This window comes from Drosophila sulfurigaster, chromosome 3 (genome assembly GCF_023558435.1).
Source record: "Drosophila sulfurigaster albostrigata strain 15112-1811.04 chromosome 3, ASM2355843v2, whole genome shotgun sequence".
NCBI classification, from domain to species: domain Eukaryota; kingdom Metazoa; phylum Arthropoda; class Insecta; order Diptera; family Drosophilidae; genus Drosophila; species Drosophila sulfurigaster.
Genome location: NC_084883.1, coordinates 22,476,046 through 22,494,291, shown reverse-complemented (window position 1 = coordinate 22,494,291; position 18,246 = coordinate 22,476,046). Strand labels below are relative to the sequence as shown.

Here is an 18,246-nt window from a genome sequence, read left to right as displayed (position 1 = left end):
GAGTATATATTCTTCATTTTGCCTGTTACAAACATTTTCTAGAGCAACAAAGTTATAATAACCTTCTACCCTATGCGCAGCGTATAAAAAATATACAAACAAAAAACGCCGATAGCATCTCAATTCAATTCAGAGACATCATTATAATATTATTAAAATAAACCAAGCGGAATGTTTGAAGCTCATTTTATGGGCAGTCACCATGAAAGCTCCTTCTATTATGCTAGTGGTATTTTATACTTGGACAACCTATCAACTCACATTTTATGTATGTTAACTGATGTAAGTTTATATTAACTAGTGAATAATTATGACCTTTGCAGGAGGCAATTGAATTCAAATTTTCCAATGTAGTCTGTAAAAGTTTGGATGAATCGCGTTATATTATAAACCAATGTCGTTTGAAAGCTGTTAGTCGTAATATAACGGCATTTAATTACAATGCAACACTTCTTGTCAGTGCGAATGAAATCAGAGCTAAAGCTGACTCATTCAAAAAGGCAAATGGATATAAGCCTTGGATACTTAATACTGATGTGGATGTTTGCCGATTTCTGAAAAAGTCTTATAATCCACTTGTAGCAATAATATACAATCAATTCAAAGAATTTTCCAACTTTAACCATTCCTGTCCCTATACAGTAAGTAAGATATTGAATTATATTCTTAAATTAAAATAAATTCTTATTTATAATTTGAATTTACAAAATTAGGGCCACACGATCGTTAAAGGATTCTATCTTAGACACACTCTTTTACCCCATACCTTTCCTACTGGCGAATATTTAATGAATATAACGTGGGATGTTAATAAAAAGCCAATTGCTTTGACAAGCTTTTACTTTACATTTAAAGAGAATTTGGTATAGTTTATGAAAGTCTTGATCTTATGCAATATATCTAATGAAATGTTTAATTGTAATGCACTTTCATATCTAGAAATAAGCAAATGAAGATTAAAGTTTTCATAGAAATTTGTGAATTGAGCTCGACAAAACCGAATTTATTTGTTTTTTTATTTACCTAATCTTTGTGACTGGAAGATAGATATCACTCCTGTTAAATGCTTATAAGTTCACAAGAGGAACTCATTTCTATAGTGTTTCTTGCCATTTCATAATATTAAAAAGCGTCTTTGAGTTTCTCTATTCAAATGCAGTGCAGTTTTTATAAATGGCTCGATGAGTTAGGAAACACGCTGCTAAATTTCTTGCTGATGATGGAATCGTTCGCTTTTCATTTTAAAAACCTATTTACAACTTCAAAATTAACCGAACGTTTCTATATTTGCAAAGAAAAATTCATTTATTAAAAAATTTGGTAACATAACACCAGTTAATCAAATATACATTACATTTCTTTAACAATTTAACTACGATCAACATAAAAACCACTTCTAATGTTTATAAATAAAGAAGAGGAAAATTGTTGTTTACTTTTATTGTGTAAAATTAAAACTTATTACCGAAATAAATATATGAATACTACCAAATTTTCCACAGGGACAAATTGTGAACTCTCGAGGTTTTCTCCCAGTGTTACATAAATGTGTGTGTGTGTGTGTGTGTGTAACATAAGGTTTATTCACCCGTTCGCTCGTAACTTTCGTTTGGCAAGCAGTTGTTGCTGGCTTTTATATAAACGCCTTTAACATTTTATGCGCAACTAAAGCGACAGACCCTGTGTGTGTGTGTAAGTGTGAGTTAGTATCTGTGTGTGTATATTGCTGTTGTTGTATGTGTGAGAAAGTGCAGTTTATCAAAGCAAGACAGCGCCCAGTTACCCGTTACCAGTTGCTGTCAGTCTCAGACTCAGTTGGCGTCGAAGTCCTGCTTTATCCTGTTTCTGGTGCTCGTCCTGCTCCTGCTGCTGCTGCTGCTGCTGTTGCTGATGCTAGTCCTGTCTGTGCCATTCTTTTTTTATGCGCAAATCATGCTGCATCATTAAATCTGTTCGCTGTGTGGGTTGTGGAATGTGGTTGTTGCTGCTGTCGCTGGGTTTTCACCATTTCGCTTTTACATTTGCTTTCGTTTTTCTGGCCCGAACAGCGCTCAGTGGCTTTTCATTTCTATTCACAAGAATTTATGGCTTTCATCGTTGATTTTGTTTGGCATTTTTTATGTGTTTTTAAGTAGTCGTAAAGCGTAACACTTGATGAGATATTAAACGTTGTTTATGCGCAGCTCGCTTCGCCTCCCTCATTCCCCTTGAGTATTTTGAATATTTTTGCCCCTATCATTTGACCCAGAGTCACACATTGTTGCACTTTGTTTGATTTAATGGCATTTTAAATATTGGTTTTGCATTTTTCATCATTTCCGCGCGCCGCGAGCGAAGCTCGAGCATTTTGATGTGCGTTTAATAGAATTGATTGTGTGGGTCGTAAATGAAAGAAAATCCTGGCAGCATGTAAATGATTTGGGCTAAGCGAGTGAGCGACACCTGCCACAAATGTCAGACACGAGCATAAAGAGACCACAGAAGCCACAACTGAGGAGCTGAGGACCTTGTCAGTGTCTGCAAACTTGTCAATGAGCACCAACTAAATATTTTATTAGGCTGCCAACGACGACGACAAGGAAAAACAACAACAAGGAAAACTCCATGTGCAGTCGTGATTGCGTGAAATTTAGTAGTGCTTGAGCGTGTGTGTGTGTGAATGTGTGTGTGAATGATTGGAGGGACAGCAAAAACGCCTTAGACATGTTGCTGCTGATGAGACTCATCATCGTCATCATGATGATGACAACGATGCTGCCAAAGCCAAGGCCATAACAAACCGACTGATGAAGTTGCCATTGCCTGGCTGTGGGTCTTGGACTCCCAGGCTCTGGGGAGTTGTCGGCAAAGTTGTTGACTCTACATGTGAATGTGTGTGTGATAGTCTTGGGGCTGCTTTTCTTTGGCCCAGCTCACAATTGGCTGTACGTGTGCAACATTTTTAAGTAGCCTTTCTTTCCGTGTTTGCTGCTGCCTGTTTCAGTTCCTGTTCCTGTTTCCTTGGGCATGAAGTATGTTTGTTTTATGGCGGCGTTTGTTTTAACTTGTCGTCGCAGCATATGAGTGTGCGTGTGTGTGTGGAACATATGTTTTCAATTTGCCAGCAAATGGAAAAACTTGATTGAATTCCATGCTAACCGAAATGAAGATCGATGCGCTGACTCGACTGTCTATGGTCTTCCATAAGTTGGCCTTTAAGTAGCTTTAAGCTTCAAGTTCTTGCCACACTACTATGCAAAGTTCATCAGTCAAAGTCGCTTTCGAACTTTGGTTCCCCAAAGAGTCGCACAAATTACATTTGCGTCGTCTGCCCGGCACACCACAGTGGCACATCCGCATCAATCATACGCACCGTGTTGCCATGCGTAGTGGAAGACTTTTGCATTGCCATGATGCATGCACAGCTGGGGAATTGTCGTCAAGCGTCAACACTGGACTACACACACCCACACACACACTCGCACACACGCATATACTTTGTGGATGCTTCGCCTAATTGTATGCTATATTATTTTTAGCAGCCTTTGCGTTTGCACTAATTGAACGACAGCAACGTCATTCACTTGCTGCAAATTAAAATAAATTGTGAAATTAAATGAAAACTTTTACTTTTGCCAGACAAACACCCAGAGAGAGAGAGAGAGAGAGAGTGGGAGACAGCAAGTGAACGATGTTTGTCTGCTTAGGAATTCAAATGTTGTCGCCTACATGTCTCTGGCTGTGTGCCTTGTCTCTGTCTGTGTGTATGTGTGTGTGTGTGTGTCCTTTGGCTGACATTCATTTGAAATTCGCACAGCGTAATGATGACTTGGCTGTTGTTCGGAGCTGCTGGAGCTGCTGTTGAAGCTCAACTTTTTCCATATTACGCACTTGGTCACGTACGTTTGCCATATTTATTTGCATAAGCTTGAAAACTCGCAGCTTTCGCGACTTGAATTCAACGGAATTAGCTCAATTAGAATGTCGCAACTCAAACCAGCCATATGCATGCCTCGACTATATAGTAGTATATCTGGCAGTTGCAGCTCTGATAAACGCGTCGTCTGATAACACAAGTTTAGTGCCCCCCAAACGAACAAAGGCAATTTCATGGACACAGTAATTGGACAGGGCAGCAGGTCATGAATTATGGCAAGCACTTATGAATTTTTAGTATTTTTTATTTATGCTTCATTTTATTTTGTGTGCCTTGTTTGCAGGGCTTTACAAGTTCAATGGCTGTGCGCTCCGCCCCACCGAAAAATAAAAGCAGGCAGCACAATTTTTCATTTTGCATGTTGCGACGCTAAGTGCTTCCTGCCGCGCCGTCGGGCATGTCCCACTCTTCCCTCCCTCCCTCTCGCTCTCACAAGTGTTGCAAGTGGTCTGAGGTGGCACATCAACTTTTGGTGCCACGCCATAATATTAATTGTGCCTTGCTATTCACAGCAGCAGCAGCAAATAAAAAAGGAAAGCGACGCCAACGGCCACTTAAATGCCATTACATTTTTATACAATTTTATGAATGTCGTGCGTGTGCATATGTAACTGTGTGCGTTTTGTTGTGCTCTGAAATTTTATAATTATTCAGGACTCGCTTCGCGTTCTCTCTGATATAATCGCCTTTGTGGCTGTCCAGGGACTGCGCCTTGCGCCTGCAGCTATTTGGGCAGTTATTAAAGCCGCTTTAAAGCCGCCAAAGAAGTCTCGCAGCTATTTGCATTTCCGCACTTGAGTTTTATTGTTGTTGTCCTCATAGTTGCTTGGGCATTATTATTACTTTTCTGCAACAGCTGCGACCTGTGTGGCGCACGCCCAATCAATGAGGCGTGCCCCACACATGGGGCACAAGCTGAGGGTAACTTTTTTGTGTTCCCTCCACTACATAGTTGGTTGCCATTGTCAGCAAGTGGCAGAAATGTTGAATTGAGACTTGTGCCATGTCGCGTCTGCAACGGCGAATGACAAATTGTCTCATCCGTCAGATGCTTGCAAGAGCGTACCGTGTAACGGTAACAGTTACAGTTAGAGGGAAGTTTTTTCTCCGCCATGATGCAGCAGCAACAGCACAGCAATCATTATCATTGTCTACTTTTAAGGGCGCTGACTGACGCTCCATACGCCACATTGACAGTTATACCGGAGTCATAGCAGACTCATGTGCACCTCAGCACACAGAGAGAAAGACAGACTGACAGACGCATGTGTTCTTGACAAGCTCCTGACATCATTCATTATATTTCATGACTGCAGACATACAAGCGTGTAATGCAAACGTCTTACTTGGCAACCCATAGACAAATATCCCCAAGACCAAGATGAGTAATGGGAGCTCAACTTCTGTCGCCTGTCGTTGGCATGCAAAAATAACAGTCAAGCGGAGAGAGGAATTGAATATGGGATGCTTTCAACAACATTTTAAACTTAATCGATATGTTGCAAATATCTGTCTCTCCTTCTTTAATATGACTCTCGCAAACCACATTTTAAATCTACCCTTTTTATATTCAAGGCTTTCATTGCGATTCCATTGAAAACATTTAATGAGCAAAGTTTCAATTATATTGAAGGCTTTGCACTTGCCTCCGTCTAAGCTCGTTTCCAATCCCTTGCTGAAACAAATCGAAGCAAATACAAACAAAGCTCAGCATCTTCCCACTCTCCCCCCTCTCGAACAGAGAGTTAACAGAGTTTGGGGGAAAACCCCTAAAAGCAATGCCAATAAAATGAAAGCAAAGAGGCAAAAAGTTTATGTGTTTTCCAGCGATTGCTGGCTAAATCACAGCTAAATCTCTGCGAGCATTCGAAAAAAAAACCATCATGGCTTTTATTTGTTTGTCGTATTCTCTTCTCTTTTTTTTTGTTGTTTTGTTACTGTTTTGTTTTTAAATGTAAACTGATAAAAACAATTGAACGCAAACAGAATACTGGACTGAGGAAGGAGGAGAGCAACGCAAGCAGCGGAAAAGTAATCTTTAAATTAAGGGGGAGACCAGGCAGGCAGGCAGGCAGGCAGGGTGTTTGCCACAGACTTCGAGGGGGACATTTGGGGGCATCCCCCAGAGCATGCTTCCCCTCATAAGTATCTTTCACATAAGTAGATCTAAGTAAAGTCATTTCATTTCGATTTGAATTTAAATTGCGACTGCTTTCGTCCTTCGTTTGCTATCACACATTAAAGCATTTACCACAAAGTATCTGAGTGTGAGCTACTTTTTATGGGGCAGCCCACACACACACACATACACTTACGCACGCAGCCCGAAAGTATGCTATGCTTTAATTGATTTTTAGACTCCGACTGCTTGGCTGCATGTTAAATGCTCATTATGTTTTAATTAACTACGCACTATTTTCTCGGTAATTCATATTTAGCCTACATTTAAAACTCACGTACGTGTGCAGCAGTATACTTATATAAGTATATATGTGTGTGTTTGCTCTGCTGTTTGTTTTATAAATTAGGCTCAGGCACTGCATAATTTTCACATTTGCTTTATCTAAATGTGAAATTTAGTTTTTCATTATTTAACACAATTTTGTGGCGTGTTTTGGTAGAATTCTTTTCTATGTTTTGGAGGAGCGTGTTAAGCTTTGAGGAGTGGTCGACCTTGACATTAGTGGCAAATGTTGACGTGCTCTGCGATTCATCAACCGGAAGACAAATGATATCATGCACAATTCATAATTACTCCCCAGTTGTTGAATACTTTCACTGCTGTTTGATACAATTAATCAAACTGAAATAGATTTTTTTACATATTTTATTACGTTTTCATTCCGTTAAGCGTTTTAATTATCTGAGAGTAGCTCAAATGTGAAATGTCCTAAACATGTTTAAGAAGTCTCAAAGTTCTTATACAAGCACGTAAGTTTCTCAATTACATTAATATATTTTGTTATTATTTTTGCCATTATATATTAATACTAGTAAAATCACAACTATTTTTTATATTTTGAGTACTCCACTTTAAAAATAAGACTAGAATTGTTTATGAGTCCTGTCAAATTTAATTCATAGCTAACATTTCATGTAATAACTTGCCATTAATAAACGGCGACAGCAATTGTGTGCAGCCAACAAAATGTGCACAATTTCTATGAATGCCAGCTCCATTTCTGAGCAGTTTTGCGTCACTTTTTACCTGCATCATAATTAAGCCATATAATGGCTTTGTGACAGCCCCCCTCCCTCAACCTCCTAAGCAGTGTGTGTGTGTGTGAGTTGTGTCCATTTATGGCATTTTGCAGTGGCAGCTTTGAGAGAGCTGCGCGCACTAAGCAGCAGCACTTAGCTGCGTATTTTACAGTTCATTGCATTGTTATATAATTTAACAGGCAAACACCTTGCTTGAGTGCACACTCCTCGCACTTGCTTCTTCCCGGAGATTCTGACGAAATCGCCAAGTCCCCGCCCGAGATGCCAGCGGGGTGGCGACAGAATGAAAGGGCAACAATGTGGCAAGTTTATTTGTGCTTAAAAGAGTTCTCCAACCACCCACCCTTGTCTGCACCCATATCAAGTGCTCAACCCAGGCACACACACCCACGCACACACACATGAGTACTTATGAAATGGCTTTTCTTATTTTTCTTTTTTCTTCTCTTTTTTTTTGGAGTGGTATAAAAAAATAGCTACAAAAGATGCCATTAAAAAAATCTTTGTGTTGCCACAAATAAATCCAACAAGAAAACACAGACACACGCTCACACATGCTTGCTCACGCACACACACACACACACACACACACACATACGCACATACACTCACACAACACAATGGGGCTTTACATCCATCAAAGCAAAACTAAGTCGCAGGGCAGCAACAAAAGTTTCTAAGCTTCAAGTGCAGGACCTAGAGGAGGAGGAGGGAGGTGGAGAGATGGGTTCAGCTTTCGTTTTCCCCCATTTCAGTTGGCTTAACACATTTTACACTTTGCAATTGTTAACTTTGCGTGAGTGAGTGGACCACGCCCCCGGAATCCTAAGTCTGCAGCTGTAGCTAACGTTGCATACTTTTAGGCGGCTGCTTTAACTTAAATTTCCGCGGCTAAAAGTCGCCATGCGAATCTCGCACATTAACACATTTCACAGTTTGGGGCACAACACCAAAGTCAGCGTCATAAAACGCACTCTCTAAAACTATTCTCGCAGGCGTGTCACACAATAAATTTCCGCTCCCCACGCCACAACTGCGATGCTCGTAAAAAAAAAGCAGAAAGAACGAGGAAAATAACGCGAGTTGTGTGTGCGGCAATTTTGGAAATCCGCTTTTAAAACGCACATGTGCCGCCGCTGTAGTGAAGCGGCTTTTGTTTCATTCTATTTGCATATTAAGTGGGGGCAGGCAGCGAAGGAGACAGTCCTGGCTCGTTGCCTGGTTACCCATCTGCCTGTCGCCTCGCATAGCTGCCTGCTGTTGACGTTCACACGCTCGCCTAAAATCGTTCTAAAATCGTTGTGAAATCCGTGTGAAAGCACTGCCAATACGTCAATAAATTACACGCTAGAGGGAGGCTACCAAAAAAAGAAACGAGATAGAAAAAAACTAAAACTGACAGTTCAATTTAGGCGCGAGTTGAGCGGTTGCCAAATTGCCTGTCTAGTTGGTGGCGCGCACAAAAAGTGTTGCCTACTTTCAGGCGATGACTTAAAACCGTGTGGAGCAGTTTAATGTAGCAATCTATCTGTCTCATTCTAGCTATCAGGTTTTTACTCTTGCAGATTCTTGGAGCTGTGATCGATGTTTCGACATAAAAATTAGCATACGCAGGGAAAGAGGAATGAATTCCAAGGAGCAGCACCTACATACAGCATCATTTGTTGGAGAGCTGCAAAAAAAAAAGAAGATGATCGCGTGTGCCATTGTTGTGGTTGCAAGCAGCAAGCAGCAAGCAGCAACATTTTCATTTGCAATTCAAAAGCGGAAAACGTTTGAAAGACTGATCGTTACATAAAGTACCACACAAAGTAGGCGCAGCATCTTGATCTTGTCATTGTGGATTGTGTTGCTTTCAGTTTAAGTTTGACTATTGCCTTGTGGCATTGATTCTACAAATACGTAATTTGCCGATGGCCATAAATTGAAGTAGAAAATACGCTGATTTTGATCAGCTAATTGACATTTTATGACAGACTGTTTTCACTGCAGATTGCGACACAAATCAATCGATCGATGGGCAACATCAAATCGATTGAAGGCTGCCCAAAAGCCCAGTCAAATTGATGTTATGAATTCGCTAAATTGATCGATCCGCAGTTGTTGTTGATTTTTTGAGTTCTATGAACCTTTGATGATGCTATCAATTGATTGGGCGTCTGTCAGCTGCCTTAACGGACATTAACAACATGTTGCGTCAGCCTTGTCGCCTTATTTGACTCAGCTAAAGATGTCGCCGATTTCGTAGAAACTGAAAGGATCGCACTGCGAGATGGCGATCAAAACAAATGGCAAGCCAACATGATGCATGCAACGTGCAACGTGCAGCGTGCAGAGTGCAGCGTTCAAGGGTCTCGCCAGTCTCACTTATTTTAGTGCTAATTAACGAGAAGTACAACGAGTTCTAAATACGCATAATGTGGCTCAACTTGTTGTTTTTCTGCTGTTGCTGTTGTTGTTGTTGTTGTTGCAGTTGTACTTGCATTTTTCCAGCTTAATTTGTCGCGGCAACGACTCGAATTGGAAAATCCTGTTCCATGTTGCATGCCGCATGTGGGCAGCGGGTAAGATTGACGTGTCGTTTGTGTCATCCGTGTTGTCGTTCAGTTGTTGTTGTTGTTGTTGTTGCTGCTGCTCTTGTTGCTCTTGTCGTTGTTGCGCTTGTCAGCGACTCTGGCTGGTCGTTCGATTCTCTCCACTGCAGTGGTCAAGTGGTTGAGTGTCTCTCGGTCCCATGTTTGTCGCCGCCTCGTGAAGCGTGGCGACTTTTGGTTTTGCATAAAACTCCATTTGCTTGATTTGTTGTCGTTGCCGTTGTTGTTGCTGTTGTTGCTGCTGTTGTTGTTGTCGTCGTCGTCGTCGTCGTATTGACGGTCGTCGATATCGATATTGATGTTGAAATTGAATGAAAGTTTTTCTGCCTTGTTTTCACTGCAAAGTGCTGGCCAAACTGTCGATTAGATTGCAGCATTGCAGCATTTCAGCAGCCACTGCAATTGGCTAATTATACACAGTCACACACACACACCTTGCACTTGTCTAACAGCAGCAGCAGGCAAGAAAGTTTGTGGCTGGCAATTTACAGTTGTTTTTACTACAGGCGTAATAAGCAATATTAGTTAAAGACATAGCCTGAAGTTGAATTTACCATGATAACAAGATAACGATTGTTGCCTAAAGCTGCAGCTGTATTTATCGCAACAGGAAATCGCAAATGTTGAAGAAATATATAATATATTGTTTAGATTGTCAATTATTTGTATGGCTTCACTTCATTAGCTACAAAAATTTGTAAATAACTCAGTGTTTTTTATGCATGTTAAATGCCATTTAAAATTGTTGACTTGTGTTTTACAACTGTTTGACAAAGTTAACGCTTTGTCATTGAAAATATTTATAAATGCATTTACATATTTGACTAATCCGAAATATTGGAATTTTTATAGGCAATTAAAATTTGCAAGAAAGTATGACAACTTTATGGCAATGTTAAGTGCTAATATTTAAGCCTAAACCATTTTATTAAATCTCAATTTTCAAAGTAATCCCTAATAAGTTTATTATCTACAATTAGGCAATCTATTCACAAGCCACAAAGTAGGTAAGTCTATGCATATCTGTATTGAAGCATTACAGTTATCTATTTAAATTGAATTGTAATCTATTGTAGTTATTTACTTAAACATTATTTATTTATTTTACATTTGGTATGTAATGCGCTGATATCAAAACTAAGACAAAAGGTTATAAACAACCTAAATTATTGGCTCTATTATTTAAAATCTCAATCTTAAAGTAAGTTGGGCGGGAAAAAAAGGCGTGATCCAACTGTAAAAAAAAAAAAAACAAATAAATCCGAAATTCTATTTTTATTTTTTAAGTTCATATGTATATGTACAAAGTTTCATATTTCTATCTTCAAAAGTGGTAATAATGCAAAAAAAAACTGTCTTTTTTGTCTGCACATTGGTACGAAAAGCCATATGAGTGCCTAAACTTATTAATTATTTTATTTATTAACTTTAAATTTTGTTAAATTTTAGAAACTTTTAGTATTCCTATTCAGTAGTAAGCATCAATGAGTGGCACTTTTATTTGAAATCTGTTCTCAGACAACAGATCAAGCTTCTGTCTGTAATCTAAGCAACTCATAATAAAACATCTTTACTTCTCTATTTAAATTAATCCAATGTCTCTTTGGTATGTTTGGCTTAATTGTTGTGGCCAACTTTCTGCACCGCCAACATTTTAATTGTTTGAAGCAACTTTCTGACTAAGTGAATAGCATTTTTCTCCCCCAAAGCGCACAGGACAATCATAATTCTAAATGCTGCGATGAACTCACGCAATGGGGAAACTGATCTTGATGGTTGATTGTTGTTGATCGTGGTTGCTATGCAAATTGCAATTATTTTGTTTGTGTAGTTATGTGAAAATTTATTGTTTGCGCTTAGAGAACAAGAAAAAGGGCAACAGTGTGGGCGAAGAGGGTGAAGGGAGGGGATCTAAGCGATTGCTGCCATTGTTTTGTTTTTGGGCTCGGTTTCTTTCACTTTGGGGGCCTTTGTTTTCTACAGCCTTCTTATTTCTCTCTTTACTTTTTTTTTGTATTTATTTTGTATTTTTTTTTGCTCTATCATCAACTGGTTTTGGGTTACTCTTGCACGCAGGCAAACCCACAACACTCTCTGTGTGTGTCTTGTGCACCGAGAGATGCTTCTTCCATCCATGAGAGATGCTGGAACGATCACATAATTCGTGTTGCTGTTGCTGTTGCTGGCTCATCATTCTTGTGCTTTTCCGCACGGCTCAAAAAAAAAAAAAAAAACGAAGAAGTTTTGTGGCAAGTTATTTTTATCAGCAGCATTTTGCTGCCGTTGCATGCAGCTCAAGCCAAAGCCAAAGCATTAGCTCTGTCGCCAGTTGCCGCCTCTCCCTGCCACTTGCCCCCTGCCTTTTGCCTGTTGTCTGTTGGGTTGTCTCCTGTCTCGTGTCGACCTGCTGCATCAACTTGTGCCTTGTGTCCAGTCGCAAAACTCTTTTATCGGCATTCCGTTTTTATTTTTTGCCTGTTGCTGGCTGCCGTGTTGTGTATCTATAAAGACAACAGCCTGCCGCTTAGCCACAGCAACAGCCACAGCAACAACCACAGCCATAGCCTTAGCCTTAGCTATAGCCTGGCAGCCACAGCGATCACGATCTTTAACATGTTTTGTCTCGATCAGTGAAATCATTCAATCAGAACGGTCAACGCTTTGGCAGCTTCGGTCGTTGCCAGGACCAGCCTCACACACGCACACACACACACACTCACACACATGTGTATAATCGTAGTTATATAAGGCTTTGGCTAATTTGGAATCTGGTTTATCGACTCGTAGAAAGTCGTAAAGTGAGCAACAACGCGACGCCTTCACCCACAATTAATAACAAATCATTCATACGGTAGCCAAGATAATTTTGCGCTACCACATAAAAAAGCAACAGAGAAGAATAAAACAAAGTCGCGGTGGAAAGGCAGACGATATTGGCCAAGTTAAGGTAGTTGGCCTGGTCAAGATTTATATTTATGTTATGTAGTCCTCTCGCAGCATGCCGCGAACCAGGCCATAAAGCATGTTTTTAAAATTCCATTAAAATTTATTAGCATTTCACACAAACTGTGCATAAATAACAAATTTCGGGACTTTGATACCCAACAGCACACTGTGCCTCTTTCCCTCCCCTTCCACTTCCCCTTCCCCTTTCCCCACTCTACTGTTCAACGATAAAACATTGGATAAGACTGAGTGAGTGAGCGAGCGAGACTGTGCGAGGGAGCAAGCGAACAAGCAATTGCTTGGCCCTGCTGCGTTTTTAGTTACTCAGAAATTGATGTGTGCGTGTTGCGTTTAATTGGAACGGTGTGCATGTGTGTGTGTGCATGGACTTGAGGAGTTGGGGGTCAGTCGATAAACAATTTATGAAACTGCCTGTTTGTTTTGCTGCGCTGATATTATGTACTGTGTTTGTGTGTGTGTGTGTTGTTTATGGATGCATTATCTAAACAAATACCAAAAATAGCCTCATTAAAATCAACGCATAAAACACAAAATTAGAGTTCGAGTTAGAGTTTTATGGCATGGGCAGTTTTCTCACATTGATCACACTGTGCGCAGCTTCAATTTGACAGACGAGTGAATCCACGTCGAGCCCTTCCAAACAGCAGCAGAAGCAACAACACTCAAGTGCTCGTTGTGCGACAGAGATAGCACAAAGCAGACAAGTGCAAAAGACAAAACGGTGAACTCAAGTGCGCTGTGAGCAGTGAGAGAGTGATAGAGCGAGAGAAAGAGTGTTCCCAGTATTTCGCACACCCAGAACGAGAACCGCCCAGAAGCAACAGACGATTCCTGCTGTTTGTGCTAGCTAGCCTTTCTTTCTTTTCCACTGTTTCTTTTAGGTTCGCTTTGGCTCGTTTCGTTTCGTTTCTTTTTGTGTGATGTGTGGAGGGAGCTGCTTGAAATGCAAAGCGCATTGCGCAGCCGCGTCGTGATTCTTGCGCTCGATTCCTGGCGCAGCTATAAATGACAGCCTCTGCAGCCTTTTCACTTTTAGTCTCAAGGTGTCAACGCAGGCGCAATGAACAACCACCACTGGCTGAGCTGTAAGTTGGATTCTCTGCTTCTATATATGTATCTCTGTCTGTGTATTCCCTGCAGTGCTTTTGACTAATGATGCCTCGATTTTCATGCAGTTCTGCTGCTGCAGCTGCTGCCACTGCTCTGTGTGGCAAACACCATCAAGGAACGCAATTTGTTTGCCACCGAACTCTTTCAGACCCTGGCCACCGATCGTCAGGATGAGAATGTGATCATCTCGCCCATATCCGTGCAACTCGCCCTGGGTCTCGCCTATTACGGCGCCGAGGGCAAGACGGCCTCCGAGTTGCAGAAGACGTTGCATGCCTCGGCGCAGGAGAGCAAAGACGGGCTGGCCGAGAGCTACCATCGACTGCTGCACTCATACATCAAATCGAAGACGGTGCTGGAGATCGCCAACAAAGTGTACACACGCGAGAATCTCAAGGTGGCGCCACACTTTCGCGATGTGGCCGCAAAGTACTTTGACTCCGAGGTGGAGAGCATGAACTTTGAGCAAGAATCGAAGGCGGTGCAACGCATCAACGACTGGGTGAAGCACAAGACGCAGGAAAAGATCGAGCATGTGGTCGATAAGTTGGAGCCCGATACGAATGTGGCACTCATCAATGCCATCTACTTCAAGGCTCGCTGGGCACGTCCTTTCAATGACGATGACACCAAGGATCGCGACTTCTGGTTGAGTGAAGACAAAGCCGTGCAGGTGCCCACAATGTTTGCCGATAATTGGTATTATTATGCCGACTATCCGGAGTTGGATGCCAAGGCAATTGAGTTGTTCTTCGAGAACATCAACTTGACCATGTGGTTCATTCTGCCCAACCAGCGTAGCGGTCTCCAGCAGCTGGAACAGCAACTCAAGGGCGTGGACTTCAAGCTGCTCGAGGAGCGCTGGCAATGGCAAAGTGTCGCCGTCTATTTGCCCAAGTTCAAGTTTGAGTTCGACACCGATCTGAAGCCCACACTCAATAAGGTAAGTAAATTAGGGGTAAGGGGAATCTTCTAAAGCTCATCCATCATCTTCTCTATAGTTGGGCATCAATGCCATGTTCTCGGCGGGAGCTGACTTCAGCAACATCTTCGAAGAGTCGCCTATTGGCACTCGCATCACCAAGTTGCAGCACAAGACCTTCATCGATGTCAATGAGATTGGCTGCGAGGCAGCAGGCATCAGCTGTAAGTTCATTCAATCTCTCTGCAAAACCCTTCCACTATTATCTTATTTCTCCCTTTAGATGCTGCTGGTGTTCCCATGTCGTTGCCATTGGATCCCAAGACTTTTGTGGCCGATCATCCATTTGTTTTCATCATTCGCGATCAGCATGCGGTTTATTTCACGGGTCATATTGTGAAGTTTTAGGCTAAGCACAACATTCATTTATTCTCACACTTCAATTATATAATCATAATTTGAAAGCATTTTAATAAATTCCAATTATTCGATACTTATTTATAATCAAAGGTTTTGCAAGCAGGTATAAATGATTCTGGGCATTCTCCCTCAGCGACGAATTCGATATCTATGGTGATTAAAAGAGTTAAAGTAGATGTACAGGTCGAATCCATTAGAAATCTTACTGCTGAGTCCCTTTTGCTTGCGTTCACAGTTTAGTAATTCAATATCCTTTTGGTCGATGTTCAGGAAACACCCACTAAAAGCGCAGATAAGCATTGGCTTCAAGCTCACTCTACAGTTTATAGGATTCACTTCTTCTGGCAGAATTCTATGTGCTACAGAGAAGAGATTTAAGTTTATTATTATATGAATTATTTCAAGTATCGAGTATAGACCTAGAAGTGTTAGCAGCAACAGCTCGAACTTCATCTTGAAATCTCAGAGAAAACTATGACTGCTAGCTGGATGAGTGTCCCATATATAATGGGAATTACATTGATTATTTCCACTTTGCAAATCTGTTTTCTTCATAATCAAATTACGTGGTTTGCATAGCGGCGATTATAGCCGACATCTGAAGCCTCTGCTTATGTCAAGCTAAAAATAAACATAAGCAATGGAAACAAAAGAAATTTTTTCGAGTCAAATGGGCTTACGTGCGACCCAAAAAATGAAAAAAACATAAGGTAATAAGGTAAACAAGAAATAAAGGTAAACTCAAAACTCAAACAAAACAAAAGGTAATGCACTCGAAAAGTATTTGCTTAATATTTAAATATGATCAGTCAAGAGGGGAGAGATCTTATATTATTTTTCAGACTGTTACTTCAACCGACTGCGTTCGATATTTGAGCCAAGATCTTAAGCTGGGGGATTGGCTTACACTTCGAAAAGTTGATCGCCCTGACCAAGAAGATATATAGACGCATTGGACATCGGAACCCATTCGATGTTGTCATCCGAGATGCATCTAATTGAATCACTAAGTAGCCAAAGACATTAGGATTAGCTAAGTTGAGGTCAGTTCTGGGGTGTAAACGAGTTTCGGGTTACTTCAGTTCGGAGCGATCAGATAATGGTCTGTCCCTTGAAGCATTTGTGGCATTTGTTGCATTTGTTTTAAAAGCGCCTGCGCCTTTAGCTGCACCTGCTGCAACTGGTGCCTGTTGCTGCCAGTTGATCAAGCAGTGGAGAGAGAGAGAGAGAGAGAGAGAGAGAGAGGGCGTCAGCGAACCCACTTTAAATTCCAGTCACAAAGCGAACATGAAACAAAGAAAAACTTGTCAAGCAATACAAACGAATCTAACAAAAAGGGACACGCGAGGGAGCGAGATGGAGCGCAGACGTGCACTTGGACAGTGCTTGACTGACCGCAGGCGAAGCGAGGGCGCGCTGCAAGAATTACAATTACAACGACAATTACATGCAGCCAGTGCCAGTTGAAGCAACCAGACTGAAGCAAGCGTGCCCAGTATTTGCTCTCAACAGCGCACAGCGCTTAACCAGTATTTCTTGCTCACGAGAGCGAGACGAAAAGAGAGAGCAACTAGTGAGCACAGTGAGCTGCTGTCGGAGTTGCATTTGGCGTTGTTGTTGTTGTTGGTTTGGAGTTGGCGTCGCGCTGCGGCGTTTTGGAGCCACCGCGCTAAAGAGAGCGAGTGCGAGAGAGCGAGAGCTAACGATCGCATCGTTTCGTGCATGCGAATACGAACGAGGATCGTTCGCTCAGTCTGTGTATTGGTGTCAAACGAGACAGACGAATTTGGCTTGGCGGCAAAAGAGTTTTTATCGCGTTCGCTTTGCCGTCGTTTGGCTCGCATTTTCCTGTTGTGCATGTGCGTGCGTGTTGCGCGCAACTAGCGAAAATCGTACTCGTAGAAACGAAAAAAATAAAAACTGCAGCCTGATCTGACCCAACGGTGTCGCTCAGAAGCTGCCTCCCGCCCCCGTTCGCCCCCCTTTGCAGACCTCTAACTGCCGCCCACGCGTGTGTGTTTTGCGTTTATCTCGCCAAAAGAATCGCGGTAGCTGTTTGCTTTGTTTTTGGTGCCGTTTTGCGTGGTTCAAGCTGCCTTATAAAACGGCAGCTAGCCAGGAATTAAATTGCCCAGCAAGCAAAAAATAAGTGACCACTTCGCATGTGTGTGTGTGTGTGTGTGTGTGTTGTGGCAGCAGTAAAAGCGGAAAATGTGCATAAATTATTTGAAATGGTCCTAAAATGTCTTCAACGATTGCCCCGCAATGCGATAATTTCGCATTTAATTGATGTCCATCAAAATGTTGCCAAGCAAAGCTGAAATTAATTTATCGTGTTAATCAAAATTGCTTGTCCCCCTCCGTTTCCCTCTTCACCACTTTTGGATACCCAATTCATATTCAAATTAAAATTTACCAATCATCGCATTACTTTTATATACAATTAAGCTTAACGGCTAACAACCAAACGTAATTCGGCCCGATTGAACCAGTTTCCCATGCCACAGATCGACAGGCAATGAACCAAAATTATTTAACTACACATAAGCACATAAATACTCGGAGAGTATAAAAGAAATAAAAACTGCAAAAAATAAGCAAGATATTAAAAGTAAAACCATAAACGCATTGCCTCAAATTGTTACCAGTTGTCTGTTCGTTGTAGTTGTGAGTTGATTTATGTGCGCGATTAGAAAACCAGCGACAAAAAGTAAATAAATTACTTAAGCACAACAACAACAAGAAAAAAAAGATCAAAAAAGAGAATAAGAAACAAATGTGTTAAAGCAAATGCCAAAAGGCTGCGCCTGCGCACAGTCCAATCTGCAAATTTGCCACAGTCTGTGGCAGGCAAATTAATAAGAAAAATACAAAATAAAATAAATCGCAATCGGTTAATGTTAATTTATGTGTGCATTTGTGCAGAGTGAAAGATAAATGTAAATCAAGCGAAAACAAAACACAAAATCATCTGATAAACCGCTTAGATAGCTATAAAAAGGAGAAAAAGGATTCGCCAAACAACACACACAAAAATGGATAACACAAATCAAATGCCCGTCGAGCTCGAAAGGTGAGTCAAAGCCCGATGCCAA

General features: G+C 41.2%; 2 protein-coding genes across 2 annotated transcripts in view; both read left to right on the top strand.

The window, feature by feature from the left end:
* The first annotated feature begins 13,621 nt into the window (after positions 1-13,621).
* On the top strand, positions 13,622-17,046 carry LOC133840981 (serine protease inhibitor 42Dd). Its single transcript, XM_062273210.1, has 4 exons — positions 13,622-13,784; positions 13,875-14,752; positions 14,811-14,955; positions 15,015-17,046. The coding sequence occupies exons 1-4, from the start codon at positions 13,760-13,762 to the stop codon at positions 15,137-15,139; spliced, it is 1,173 nt and encodes a 390-aa protein (XP_062129194.1). The 5' UTR covers positions 13,622-13,759; the 3' UTR covers positions 15,140-17,046.
* A 134-nt stretch (positions 17,047-17,180) lies between these two features.
* LOC133840980 (protein prickle) overlaps positions 17,181-18,246 on the top strand; it is a 70,127-nt gene continuing 69,061 nt past the window's right edge. The window contains exon 1 of the mRNA XM_062273209.1: positions 17,181-18,224. Within this exon, the coding sequence (XP_062129193.1) occupies positions 18,187-18,224 (38 nt within the window). The 5' untranslated portion in view covers positions 17,181-18,186. The remainder of the gene's footprint in view (positions 18,225-18,246) is intronic.